The following is a 15,264-nucleotide window of genomic DNA, read 5'->3' on the forward strand; positions in this document are numbered from 1 at the left end:
ACTTCTTATAATCTCACTGTGGGACTCCAACGGCCAAGATTAAAACTTAATCAATGGCTGCGATTATTTCCTAGTCGATTCATGTGAGTTTCTAGAGAAATCACACTTCCCTTGATTAATTCCTATTAATTAATCATTTTCCCTAAGTTAGACTTAGGAAAAATTTAATTATTGATTAATTAATTTAATTAAAGCATTTCTAGGTGCATTTTCGTGAAACATTTTCAGGGTTATGGAGTCCTAGTGTTTCTTAGTCTCTTTGACAACTGTGAAGACTAGAACACCACCCGATGCTACAAAAACTAACAGGAAGTTGGGAAGTTCTTCTAAACTTATTTATAATAAACTAAATATCCATTTTAGTCCCCAATCTCCAATTTAATTATGAACTTGGTTTATAAATATGTTTATTTCCCAATTCTTTCATTGTGTACTCATATAAAAAAATGATAACAAATGTGTTACTCCTTAAAAAAAACTTAAAGTAAGCCATTTCTAACATGAAACCATTCAGTGCTGCTCTAAAAAATATAAGCCACATGCTAAGGTTCTATATTGATCCCAAAAAAAACCCTAAAACCCCACCAAAAGTGACAATTTCTCTATTTCTTTCATTATATAAAATACTTTAAATTTATTACACCCACACATGTGTACATCTTAATATTTTTTCCATAAACTTTAGAAATGCTCCTAACTCAAGCCATCTCTATTTCATAGAACATAAATTAAAGATCATCGATACTTCGGTTTATAAAAAATTATTTTGGTGATCATATATATACAATCCAGAAAACTATTCAAAGCAAGTTCAACTTATTCTATCCATAATGCAATAGTGATATTGCTTTGAAAATTCTGTACACACTCTTAAGGTTTTCACCTTGATAACCCATCACAAAATTAAAATAGTAATATTAAAAAGTTTAATGTAAGTAACAGAGATTTAGATATTTTTGGGACGATTATTAAAATTCTAAATTCTAAATTCTAAATTATATAATTTAGAAAATTCAAATTTTAATATTTTATGAATTGTTAAATCATTTATATTTTAAATAACAAAAAATCACAATCTTAACCCAAAAAATTCAAAACTCTAATACAAACCCATCACCTCATATTTTCGTAGCTGTCTTGCTTAAAACATAAATGAAAAAGTGATCGTGCATAAGAAATATTTGTTCGTTTGTGTTTTTGGGTCACTGATTATCAAACTATGTTGTAAAAATTTATTCATCCATTAAAAAAAAAGGAATGCAATTAGGATTTCAATCCACATTTAGTTCGGTACATAAGCTTCGTCTCCCAACTGACATTAGGATAATTATCTATTAAAGATGGTAACTTGTAGAATTTCTATGAAGAAAAATGCAAATCAAAGGCATTACAGGACGCTGAAACAAATTGCACAATTCAGTTTTTGAACCTACTTTTGATTATTGTGCCATTTATGCACGGTGCTGTACCAACTCCATAGCAGACATAGAGCAATAATACGTCCAATTCCTGCAGCAAGAACCTCAACAAATGCCATGATAGTTGATGTCTGTGGGGACATCCCTGCAGTTGCTATAGAAAGCACGAAACCTTCAAAGTTGCAAGTGATTATGAACTTCCCCGATTTAATGCCATTTAAAGATTTTTCAGCAACGTGTTTAGCCTCCATGGAACTGGAATAAGCGCTTATTAGTTTTGTGATCTCTGGTTTCATCTTGTTTGCTGCAATCCAAAGGCCACATCATTTTCTTTCTAATGTAGTCCGTGCAAAGGCTATCAAAAGCATATCAGAGGTTTGCAGAAGAATAGCCACGGTTGTTGAAAAGAAAGGGAATGGTTTTGGGTTTTTATTTCCAAGGAATCCAAAAGGATTGTCTCATTTATAATTATATTGACAAAAAACCAAAAATCCAAGAGAAAATATTGCCCATAGTTTATGCTAGAAAAAAATTAGGTGTCCTTTTGTCCTCCGAATTTCTTAGAAAGGATGCTGCGTTATCAGATGGGCAACCATTTAACTTCATTAATCGTATAATGAGCACTAACAAGAGAAAAACTGATAAATTCTTTTCATCTCCAGTTTCTAACATTTCATTCAAATTGTGTCAGCCCCTATATATGAAAGTACAGTAATTTTTAAGAAGCTTAAAATGTCAATTACCTTCCACTAATCCAGGAGTATTTGTATTTGGGGGAAGTATAATTGAAACGCGGATGTTATGCACAATGAGCTCCTGCTGCAATGCCTCAGCCAGACCACGTAGCGCAAACTTAGTCGAAGAATATGCTGTGAACCCATACACACCCACCTTTTTCATAGACAAGTTGCAATGGTTAATCTGGGGAAATCAAACATAATTGATCAAATGATCACACTTCCATATCATAAAGTCATAGAATATTTTTTTTGAGTTTGGAATAAAATAAAATTGGAACCATGGTCAGGGTAGCCCCCTAGGTCCAAAGGAATCCTAGGTGATTATAGAGCAGATTTTGTTGTCATGGTTATTTGATCTGTGATAATCGAAGGACCTACTTACCTTTTTAAAGGAGACAGAATGTAGCTAGAGATTCTGCAAAGACTATACAGCACAGTTGTCTTTGAATAATAAATCAATTTGAACAAGTTAAAGCACAAGATTGTAGCATTTCCTTTTGAGAGAAACAAAATATGGTAAAGAAGTTACTGTTAGAAAGACCAACACCCTATCTGGCTTTGTCAGACTGTCAAAGTATTTGTAACAAAGTTGTAGGGTTTTTGACTATAATTGGTAAGGAATTTTAACTCTGGAAATTTTAGTTTTTTTACTCTTTTTCCAATGCATCAAAGGGCAGCTCGTTTGGAGATACAGTTACAGTAATATATGAAAGATGTCAAAACAGTTCCATGAATCTGAACAGTTTGTCTTTCCATATTTCCCTGGCCTTATCAAACTCATTCCTAAAGGAGTCAAAAGGGATTTGGTGGGTGGTTGTCATTCGATTACTATTATTAATGTTAGCACAAAATTGTAGCCCAAGTCCTGGCTACTAGGATACATATATAGCCTGGATAGTACGCAAGGAGCTAACTGGATTTAAGAAGGGCATATTTATTGAGCTTTTAACAGCCTGGGGGGGCTTGAATGGGTGCAGGACTTTGGTGAGAAGCCATTTTTCTTTTCAAATATATTTTGATAAAGCATATGCCAGAACTGAATGAAATTCATGCTGGCCATGTCGGATTGGTTAGCGTTCATCTCTTGTCATCAATGATCATTACTTTTTCCAAGGGCATTGACTAGATTCAGCGTGAATGGTGTGTTATCTACCTTCATCCATCCCCAGTGCCCTACTCAGCGACGGTGCCCTCCTGCTCCGTGTTTTTATACGGTTGAAGTGGATGCTCTTGGTTAGTAGTTGGAGGCTTCTAGACTGCAAGGGGTAATTCGAAATATATTATTACCTAGGGTAAATCTGCTTTTCAATGTGCTCTTTGCATATGATTCAGCACTAGCTCCTGAATTGACTGAACAATTTGTGGAGGTTAATTTTTTTATGCTTGGACACTTCTGTAAAAGCAATTGGGGCAGTTGCTAGTGAGTAAAAACTGAAGCTGTTCTGGTTGGTCAGGAGAACGCTCCTCTTTGGTTTAACCAAAAGTGGAAGCGTCGGAAGATCATCCAATAAATGGGAATCCCTTTTGGTGTGGATCAATGGCCATGGATTATGGTCAAGATAGATTGATTAATTAATTAATTTATTTTGGGGGCTGTGGATCATGTTAGAAACCTTCGACACTAGTCACAAGGGGTGAATCAATAGTGTGCCTTATGATATATTTTATCACTTTTAAAATTGTCTGATTACAATTATTGAATCATGTATTAACCAATTAACAACATATTAGTAAATCAACACATAAACATATAAATTATATGAGCATAAACCAAACAACCATAAGAGCAATAATGCATATAGACATGAAATCAATAACACAAGCATAAGGGTAAAAACCACCGCGGGCATATAGTATTCTTCGTTGTCTCTTCTATTATGTAAAAGGCTTTTACATTTAATTCACTGGCCACTACTAGTGTGCAAGCCACAACTTGCTAATCATGTGAGGTGCTACTCGCTCTAGACAACAACCATGAAGAACTTTGCAGGCCACCACTTGATGGAAGTTACCCCTCCCTTGATTTTGTAGGTCTGTTAAAATTGGCAACTAGGGCCAAAATCGATGTGGGTCATCTTTTTAATGGCAATTGATATTTTTCTTGGATCCCTCTCATCGAGAGGTGTAGGATTGATCTAAAGATCATCCGATTCCAATAAGTATTCATGGAGATATGAATTTATTTGTGTTATGGGACAATCCATCAAGGTTGGCCAGCGACCAAATAAACCCCACTTGTGCTCAACGTTTTAGTATAAATTGAGGTGCCCTTCAAGTCATTTCAACACACACTTGGGATCTCTTTCTCTTTACTTGTCTTTGGGTTTTAGTAGGAGGAGAGATACTAAGGGTTAATGCTGCCCTAATCTAAAGGGAGTGCCCTAGGCTCTACGCTGCCCTAATAAAGAAGCCCTAGACGCAGGAGGAAAGAGAGATCTAGCACAGTGAAGGAGACCTAACAGCAGACCCTAACGCTGCCCTATGGAGAAGCCCTAACGCTGCCCTATGAAGAAGTAATAATACGCAACCATGGAGGGTCTAAGGAGAGACCTTAATACGCTATCAAAAAGGAAGCCTATACACTGTCCTAAGGGTGGTATGGATATACCCTAGCCATAGCAAGCCTAGAAGAGAACAACGTGGAGTTAGGAGGCTATTCCAGGAGGCCGAGGAGTTGTTGAAGAGGGTCGCAGTCCATATCTTGAGGTTGAGAGGTAGGGGGAATGTTTTGGGGTAGTTAGGTGAAGGAATATCCCTTAGAAGGGCTGCCGCAACTAAGGGACAACTTGCTGTAGCAAGCTGCAGTAGATAAGAGGAGGTCGAAGGGTGGAATAGGGGTTGGAACAGCTGAGCATTGCAGCCAAGGCTTTCCTCCCCTCTTAGAAAGGCAGCCGCAGTTGTGGAGGGCTATTCTGGCCACATTTTGAAGGCTGTTAGGACTGTTGTTAGAATGCCCTAACTAGTCATGCAATGTAGTCAATAGAGAAGCCTCAAAACAATGATGATGATACATTGAAGCAACATGATGGTGGAAGCAGATGATGATACATTGAAGCAGCATGATGATGGAAGTAGCAATGATGATGATATATTGTAGCAACATGTTGATGAATGCTGCAACATGATGGGTGCAGTGACGAAGTGTATCATAACATAATGAGGGGCAACACAATGGTGAGGTGCAGTTGTATGATATAGCAAGTTCATAGTGCTGCAAGTATATCACATTGGTAAAACAACATGCAAGGGACAACAAACTAACATTGGGACAACTGTATGGACTTAGTAGCAAGTACACCAAGCATGTAATGGTACAACAAGCATGCAAAGGACATCGAGTAATGGGACAACAAACATGGACAACATGGTTCAATCATGACACATGGGACAACAGTACAACATTAGGTGCAACAGTCATGAGGTCCAACATTGTGATGATGGGTGCAACATGGTGTAGCACGGTGAGGTGCAACATGATGACGAGATGCAACACGAGAATCAGTTGAAGCAGATGTCTTCAACGGATCTCATGTATCATCTTCTTGGAGATGATCCATGCTCTCATCTAGATAAGTCAAAGTGTTGACTTCAGTTGTAAATGTACTCTCTCACTCTCTCTCTCTGCTGAACTATTGAAGAACATATAAGAAGAATTGATCAAGGTTTTCCCCACATTGGGTTTTGTCCCTGGCTAGTGCCACATCTTGTGTCCTCTTGTCTTGGCTTGTCTTTTGCGATTTAGATTTATGTTCTATCTGCAGTTTACTTTAATGCTGATGTGATTGCTAATCTAGAAAAGATATTGAGCTAACTGTGAAAATTGAAATAAATTGCTCTAGCATAGAACATACCTAAAACTAACATGGTATTGGAGCTAAGGTGAAGACAAAGCCCAAGCAAGAGTGAAAGAGAAATCACCAAAGATAGTTGTGAAAGGACAAAAGGATCAATGGATTCCTCATCCCTCTTCTAATTCACCAAGGTGAAGTCAAAGTAGAGAAAATTACCAGAATGGCGCAATGGAAGTTTCTGATGGCCTCCCTGAAGATCACTTCTATGGGAAGTCTGGATCTAAGGGTGGAAGGAAAGGCAGTTCGACCATTATGCGAAGGAGTGTTTAACTAACAGGAACACATCACTTGATGATGATAACAATCATTCCAGGGACATCTTCAATGACCATAGGAATGACAGGTAATGCAGGTCATCAAGGACACGACCGACTCTTTAGAGAAAGCAAGGAACCCTGGGTATGAAGAATTAAATGTTGTTTCCAATAAGATAAAGAAGTGTTATCTTGGCCCTCTCCTTCAGATTCTTTGGGAATCTGGCTTATTGATTGTAGTGCTTCAAGGCACTACATCAGATAGAAGGGTGCTCTCTCTCTAATTTGGTAGAGATGGAAACATTCGTGGGATTATACTTGGAGCCGATGCCACCTATCCCGGAAAGGGTGTTACTCCTCAATTGAATGAGGGTAACTCGATTCATTTACAGAATCTCTTTTATGTACCTGATCGCAAGAAGAACCTGGTGTCCATTTCGGCAATGGAAGTCAAAGGTTTAAGGGTGGCATTCATCGATAGAAAGGTACGTGTTTGAAAATAGAATTTTCAAAGATGCTTTTACTCATGGTTTCAGGGTTGGCAATTTGTATCAAATTGCAGAAAGTCCATTGGAGACCATGTCAGTTGAACATAGCACCAGAGGTCTGTGAGTTAGATGATGATAGGGATGCCTAAATTCAAAAGGAGCATGAAGGTACATGTCTGAGATGTACTGAAGGAAAATCTCAGAAGGGGAGCATTCCCCTCATGTAGCAGGTCCAGAGGTTTGAAACAACCCGAGGAGGTTTGAGATTCATAAATGGGAATCTCATGTGTGCAGGTGGAAGAAAGCCCTCTATGGCTTGAAGAAAATCACCCCGGGTTTGATATGAGAGGATTGATAGCTGTCAGATGAAGATGAGATTCACTAAGAGTGAAGCCGATCCAAACCATTGTTTGAAGGTTGTAGATGATAGACCTCTCATACCGGCACCTTCTAAGAACAACCTATTTCTGGTAGGTGCAGACCCTCTCACTTGCAAAAGTAAGAGGGAGTTGGATTTCAGATGTGGAATGGTAAATTGTAAGCCTGTGACTACCTTGAGAATCCTAAATTTCAGAAGTTATATGGTGATGATGCCGGACCAGATTTGGGAAATGTCTCTGAGTTTCATGAACTCATTTGCATTGATGTTCTTGGTGAACTTCAGTCCGGATATATTTTTTGCAGTTAACATGGTGAGCTCATATTTGGTTGAGCCTCACTGGATTGGTGCCAAGAATCTTCTGAGATATCTTTGGGGCACAATCTCTCATGGATTGAGATACACTGTTGTAAATATGAAGTTGCATGATTATTTGAACGCTGACTAGGCAGGCAATGTGGAGGATCACTAGAGCACTTCTCAGTGTTGGTTCTCTTTGGATTCTACTTCGATATCATGCATGAGCAGGAAGCAGAAGTAGATTGCTATAAGCACCGCCGAGACCGAATACATAGCTGCGAGTATGATCTTGTGTGAAGCTGCCTAGTTGTGGAAGCTCTTCAGTGAGCTGTTTGTACACATGATGAATACCACAGTGATTCTCTGTGACAAACAGGGGGGGATTCGATTGTTGAAGAATCCTGTATTCGATGATTGCTCCAACAGATAGACATCAGATACTACCTTATCTGGGATATGGTAAGTCGATGAGCGAGGAGGCTCCATCACATTGAGATTGATGTACAGGTTACAGACATTTTGTCAAAGCCCCGGGGAAAGGTCAAACCTGTGACTTTCCTGAATGACTTGGAGTCATTGAGAGACCTTCTTATAAGGGTCCTGCATTTTGCATGCATTGAGCTCTGGGAGCTCTGGGGGGCTTGGGGTACTTACTGGAGCAACACACGACCATAGGGCGACTCACCCTCCCTTAATGATGAGCTCTGTACAGGGTGAATGGCTTAGCTTTCCCCTGTGATACCCCGTGGCAACTTTGGGACATGATTATTAGTTCCCCTGTGGGACAGGATGATTAGTTCTCCTATCGAGGCATCCTACCCATGCAGTCTGGGACTCATGGGAAGTACCTCTCATTTGATCAATGAGTAGGGAAATGGGGTTAGGGACCATAGTAGTACTATCGATGGATGCATCATTCTATCTACCGTACTCCCTATGCTAGGATGACCTCCAACTGATCTGGGATTAATATGAGTGGTTTGAGACACTCTCTTCAGATGAAACTGACTTCGGTCAGTAGAGAATGGTATGAGACATTCTCGATCAATTCTTCTTCTTCATGGTTCTGCATAGCATAGCAGAGCAGAGAAAAACAAAGCATAGCAGTGCAGGGCACTGATGGCAGAGATAGTATAGTCGGACATATGAATTAGTGGATGGAGTTCTCCCTAGTTGAGAGGGAGTGTTAAAATTGGAAACTAGGGCCAAACTCCATGTGGGTCATCTTATTAATGGCAACTGATATTTTTCTTGGATCCCTCTCATCGAGAGGTGTAGGATTGATCTAAAGATCATCCGATTCCGATAAGCATTCATGGAGATATGAATTTATTTGTGTTATGGGACAATCCGTCAAGGTCGGCTAGCAACCAAATAAACCCCACTTGTGCTCAACGTTTTAGTATAAATAGATGTGGCCTTCACGTCATTTCAACACACACTTGGGGTCTCTTCCTCTCTACTTGTATTTGGGTTTTAGTAGGAGGAGAGATCCTAAGGGATAACGCTGCCCTAATCTAGAGGGAGCGCCCTAGGCTCTATGCTTCCCTAATGAAGAAGCCCTAAACACAGGAGGAAAGGGAGATATAGCAGGGTGAAGGAGGCCTAACAGCAGACCCTAACGCTGTCCTATGGATAAGCCCTAATGCTGCCCTATGAAGATGTAATAATACACAACCATGGAAGGTCTAAGGAGAGACCTTAATACGCTATCAAAAGGGAAGCCTATATGCTGTCCTAAGGGTGGTATGGATATACCCTAGCCATAACAAGCTTAGAAGAGAACATCGCGGAGTTAGGAGGCTATTCCAGGAGGCTGAGGAGTTGTTGAAGAGGGCCGCAATCCATATCTTGAGGTTAAGAGGCATGGGGAATGTTTTGGGGTAGTTAGGTGAAGGAATATCCCTTAGAAGGGTTGTTGCTGCTAAGGGACAACTTGTTGTAGCAAGCCGCAGTAGATAAGAGGAGGCCAAAGGGTGGAATAGGGATTGGAACAACCAAGCATTGCAGCCAAGGCTTTCCTCCCCTCTTAGAAAGGCAACCACAGTTGTGGAGGGCTATTCTGGCCACATTTTGAAGGTTGTTAGGACTGCTGTTAAAATGCCCTAACTATTCATGCAATGCAACAAACAAAGAAGCCTCAAAACAGTGATGATGATACATTGAAGCAACATGATGATGGAAGCAGATGATGATACATTGAAGCAACATGATGATGGAAGAAGAAATGATGATGATATATTGCAGCAGCATGTTGATGAATGTTGCATCATGATGGGTATAGTGACGAAGTGTATTATAGCATAATGAGGGGCAACACAATGGCGAGGTGCAACTGTATGACATAGCAAGTTCATGGTGCTGCAAGTATAACACATTGGTACATCAACATGTAAGGGACATCAAACTAACATTGGGACAACGGTATGGTACTTAGCAGCAAGTACACCAAGCATGTAATGGTACAACAAGCATGCAAGGGACAACAAGCAAGCAATGGGATAGCAAACATGGACAACATGGTTCAATCATGACACATGGGACAACAATACAACATTAGGTGCTGCAGTCATGAGGTCCACCATTGTGATGATGGGTGAAACATGGTGTAGCACAGTGACGTGCAACATGATGATGAGATGCAACACGATGATAGGTGAAGGAGTCACCTTGGAGAATCAGTTGAAGCAGCATGTCTTCAACTGATCTCATGTATCATCTTCTTAGAGATGATCTATGCTCTCATCTAGATAAGTCAAGGTGTTGAATTCAGTTGTAAATGTACTCTCTCTCTCTCTCTCTGCTGAACTATTGAAGAAAATATAAGAAGAATTGATCAAGGGTTTCCCCACATTGAAGTTTGTCCCTCGCTAGCGCCACATCTTGTGTTCTCTTGTCTTGGCTTGTCTTTTGCGATTTACATTTATGTTCTATCTGCAGTTTATTTTAGTGTTGATGTGATTACTAATTTGGAAAAGATATTGAGCTAACTGTGAAAATTGAAATAAATTGCTCTAGCATAGAACATACCTAAAATTAACATGGTATACTTGCTAGAAGCCACTACTCCCAAAAAACCTTGCCCAACCACCACTGGATGGAAGCCACCACTCCTACCTTCTTAGGCCACCACCTGAAGGATGTTGCTACACCTTGAATATGTAAGCCACCACTTTCTCACTGAAGTCCCCAACCTTCAACACATCTCATGGAGCTCATTTCATCTATTTTCAAACTATGGCCCAATACTCTGGAGACAAACAACCCTAAACCTATTTTCATCAATTGTATAATTGGGTTCAAAACATATAATAAACTCATCCACTGAATACAATCACTTGCAACACAATGTATCAACCATAATCAATCTTATCACAATATACTCATCAATATAGGTATGAATCTGCAGTCACAACAACCTCCTATATACATACACTAAATACAACACCACTAGTAGCACAAATATTCTGAACACAATGACTCAACACTCAATAATAATCTGCACCATACAAATAAGCTATGGCTCTCACACACACAACCATATTAATAAATCAAACCCTCACTACAAAATACAACATTATATGGATCTACAAAACCATGCAACAATCCTCCTGCATACACACTCTCAAAAACATCTCCAACATAACAAATATGAATGCACAAACTCAGCCATATAAAAATCTGGAATAGAAATATGATCTATCTAGCTATAAACCCCTACATACACCATGTTAGCAATACAATGTGTTACATAAATTATGCTAACATTCAATCTCCATGATAACAACATTCTCCTTGATTAATGTCTTTTTAATCCTGCATCAAATAATTTATGTAGCATGCACAAAAAGTTTTGCAGTAAATTGGTGTTCTTCAACAATCTATCACAACTATTTCTCTCCTCTTACAATTGGCTCTCAATACACTATAGTAACTTTCTCACACAAAAGAACCAACCCCATCTTAGATCCAAAATAAGATATATATAATGTGTTGGGAAACTTCCTCTTTTGGACTGAGTTCATAGGTGCTCGACTTTGATGAAATCCACCCATGACCATCACTATTTGTGCATGAAAAGAATTCACACTCAATGGAGGACTTATTCAACCAATTTTGAAGCTTCTAGGAAATACCATGGCCTAATTTTTTTGATGATGCACAAGGAATGCAGATATTTTCACATTTAGGCCAGATCCATAGGGATGATAACTAGCTCCTTGTAATCATAGTTGCACCCTTCCTATTGGCCTCCTAGTAGGTAAGAGCCTATATCCACACTATGGAGGTTTAACTCCATGCAATTGTGGCTTATCTTAAGCAAAACCATAAATCTTTCAATCAAACTTGAATCTCTTCCTTGGCATGCCTCCTTTATCATTTGTAGGACTTGTCCAAGCCTTGACAAGTCACCAAAATTCCTCAACAGCCTAAGAACCTCAACATCAAGTTAAGGACATGGAGGCCTATGGGCCAAACACCTCTACATGGATCACCACCTCAGCATCTAAACATGATCACTGCATCAAACCAATGAAATCTCATCACAACCATGAGGGATATCATCATCAGGTTGACATCAATGATATGAAAAATAGTTCTAAGACCCTCTTGACATCAATGCTAACACTACAATGGCGACAAATCAATGGTGATGGATCATGGTTAAGCTCAAGAAGAAACTGTTGGAAACTAGCCAAACATTGAGGGGGTTGAATTAGTATTTGTGTATTTTAACAATGAACAAATTTAACAAACTTAACAATCTTCTAATTTCTTCTTTAACAATGAGCAGAGCTATATAGGTGTTCACCAATTAACCATGAAATCAAAAGAAACACATGTAGACACCAGATATAAGTGGAAACCCATAAAGAGATAAAACCAATAATTATTATTTTGATGTAAATGAAAGCACCCACGTCTCCTCTTTACATCAATGTTTGTAGGCAACAACATACAAGAGGCTCCAACCTTTCTTTTTCACATGCTGCAGTTCACTGAAAGTGCCAAATCCCTCTTCACACAGACTCCAACCTATTGTTTCTTTTTAGACCTCTACCTCAAGGTGACACCAATCCCTTGATATATTAACAAAACAAATATTTGTTTCACTAGATTTCCTGGTTTTTAAATGATGTACCTTTGATTATCTTTGACATTACTCCTCTTTACTCTTTCACTATTTATCTTTTCCACTCCTCTTTCTTAATCAACTCTATTTCAAGCTTTTTCATTTGGTAGATTTAGTTTAACAATTCAACAAGTCTTCTTCTTTCTTTTTGTGTCTCTTTCACTAGCCAATTTTAAATAATCGGACTAGGTCTCTCTAAAATTAATTCAACAAGTCTTCTAAAAAAATATTATAACACAACTTTCAAACTTCATTTTATATAATTTTTGCTAGTTTGTTTTTATTCCCACATGGTAGGATTGAATCGATCCGTTTTTTCTTTCATGCTTCACGTGGTTTCCCCATTCATTTCAAATTCTCTCCAAGGCCAAATAACTATAGCTAATTGAAATAATGTTGCTAATTAGAATCAAAATAGACCTCATTTTACTATGGCGCCAAAATCAAGACTGTAGATCATTATACTCTTGGATGGAATCAAGAATGTAGATCAAGTCCTCATAAGCCTCATATGCCTTCACCTTATTTTCCTTGTAGTGCAGGCTGAATAGCAATCAAGACTGTAGAATGACTTGTGAAATCTTGAAGACCCAAACACTTCAAACCTTAGCTCCATGTACCATGGGCTACAACCATAATCAAGATTGTCGAGCGGTTTACATAAGCCCCAAAGCGATGAACCCATGGCTTTTAATGTTTAGGCCCATTACCCTTAAAATCACTTAACATGACCCTAAAACTCCTTTCGATAACCTAACGGAACGTTGGTTTACAAGAAATTTCTTCTTCCTCAGTCTGTCAATCTCGGCCTATTTCTTGTCATGTCTTCCTCTCCACCATTGAGGTGAGACGTGAATGTTCTCGTCAATTGACAAAGACATTCTTGTCTCTTAGCTTGTCAATCTTGGCCCTTTCACATATGCGCCTTCCACTAGACCTTTGAGGTAAGACATGAAATTTCATATATGATGACAAAGAAGTTTCCATCTGATCCAGGTGGATCTTCAGGAAAACACACAGGACAAGGAGGACTCAGGGATGCTCAAAAATCAAAGTCATCGGAATGACTTAAACCTAGGACCAGATCGTAGATCTTGTCGTCCTGATCACAGAAGTGCGAACAGTTCGTCAAACTGAGCTCGTATGCAAAAGATAGAGCTCTTCAAAGTTTGACATGACAAGGGAAAAAGTGGGGTCCACAATGTGCCACATGGCATCCCAATAAAGAAGTTGGACCCACATGACAGCCCATCAGCGAGTAACACATGGCAGCCTATCAATGACCTCTTAAACCTGCGCAAGAGACAACAAAAAATCATTTTTGGTTATTAAATAATTATATAACAAAATTTTGTTTTATAGTTATTAAAATAACTATATAAAACAATAAAACAAAAAAACATATAATAACCAAAAGTCAAAAAAATTAATATTTATGGTTATATTAAAAAGTCAAAAGGGGCAAAGTGATTGGTGATTATTAAAACAAACCATATTATAAAGGGTATGGTTGTTACCACTATACGCCATTAATAAACAAAACCAACGTGACTTTAAAATGGAGTCAAAACTTCAAGCATGATTTAATGGTGGTCTAAATATAAGGTTGGTTTTATATATAACCAACTCCATTATAAAAGAAACAAACCCACGTGCTTGTGACAAAACCAAGTCACATGAACCAAAAGTTTTGTGAACGGTTATAACGAAGCGTTTCGGTGGGGCTTGGGTAGGCGGCCACGTATGTGGTCCCGCCACCCAAAGCCACCGCCTACCCCGGGAATAACATTAATACTCGACAGTGATTCGTTTGGTATAAGATATACGATGGTCACACCGAACCGTAAATGCCACGGTTACGGGTATCTGCACCATTTTAATACAACAAAACAATGGTAGGTTCAACCGGGATTCGAATCGGGAACCACCTTAACAATTTGCCATCTTTTACCAAGAGGCCAGTGGAGCCCTCTTTGAAAAGCCCACCCGAATTTTGATATAAATTTGTCATTTTCTTTGTGCAAAAAGGAAGGGGCTGCAGCGATGGATTTCGACGCAGAAGGCGGGCAGGTTTTTCGTAATAATTTTTAATGTAAGGATTATGAATTTTGCAGGGGAGCAAAATTTTCAACTTCTCAGAAATTGACAAATTTTATATAGATTTTACATCTATCGTCGCCACGAACACGATGGCGCTATCCATTTATCAATCTAAGTTATGCATCTTCTTGTCAATTCCAAAACGCATGCGAAACCATGAGGCATGAAATTTTCCCAAGAAGGTAAAATTTCACTTTGTCAGAATATGGTCAAGTTTATACTTGTTTTTCATGGTTTTCTGCAATGATCCTAATGGTGAAATCAGATATGACATCTGAGCAGCGGATTTTCAGTCCATCCCTGAAACAAAATCTTTGAGGAATCCCAAGAGAATCTAAAAGATTCATTGAGCTCCGAATTTTCAACTTCTTAGAATTCAGATTTTGGATAGTCGATTCAGCACTACTCGACGCCACAAATCTGATGGTGTATTCAGATTTGTCTTTCTCTCATTTCTTCTTTCAGTCACTTTTCTAAGTGCCAGTGTAGATGCCCACATTCATGTGTAAGCAGCCATTTTCCTTCGATCGATGCCTTGAGAGCAATGATCTGAGTAGCTTTAACAGTGTGACATCCACTTCTTTAGATGGCTCTTGGTGG

General features: G+C 38.8%; 1 protein-coding gene across 2 annotated transcripts in view; it reads right to left on the reverse strand.

Moving 5' to 3' along the window:
- Nucleotides 1-1,222: 1,222 nt before the first annotated feature.
- LOC149244847 (3-dehydrosphinganine reductase TSC10A-like) overlaps nucleotides 1,223-15,264 on the reverse strand; it is a 31,760-nt gene continuing 17,718 nt past the window's right edge. Inside the window, exons 2-3 of one of the 2 annotated variants that reach the window (XM_089457567.1) lie at nucleotides 2,162-2,339; nucleotides 1,223-1,722 (exon numbers count right to left, since the gene is read on the reverse strand). In XM_089457567.1, coding sequence (XP_089313693.1) covers nucleotides 1,430-1,722; nucleotides 2,162-2,339 — 471 coding nt within the window. In that variant the 3' untranslated portion in view covers nucleotides 1,223-1,429. The remainder of the gene's footprint in view (nucleotides 1,723-2,161; nucleotides 2,340-15,264) is intronic. The other variant, XM_089457568.1, reaches the window with a different exon arrangement.

The sequence above is a fragment of the Pinus tabuliformis genome, chromosome 7 (assembly GCF_031772625.1).
Source record: "Pinus tabuliformis cultivar Carrire ecotype Pingquan chromosome 7, CPIR1, whole genome shotgun sequence".
Taxonomy (NCBI): Eukaryota; Viridiplantae; Streptophyta; class Pinopsida; order Pinales; family Pinaceae; genus Pinus; species Pinus tabuliformis.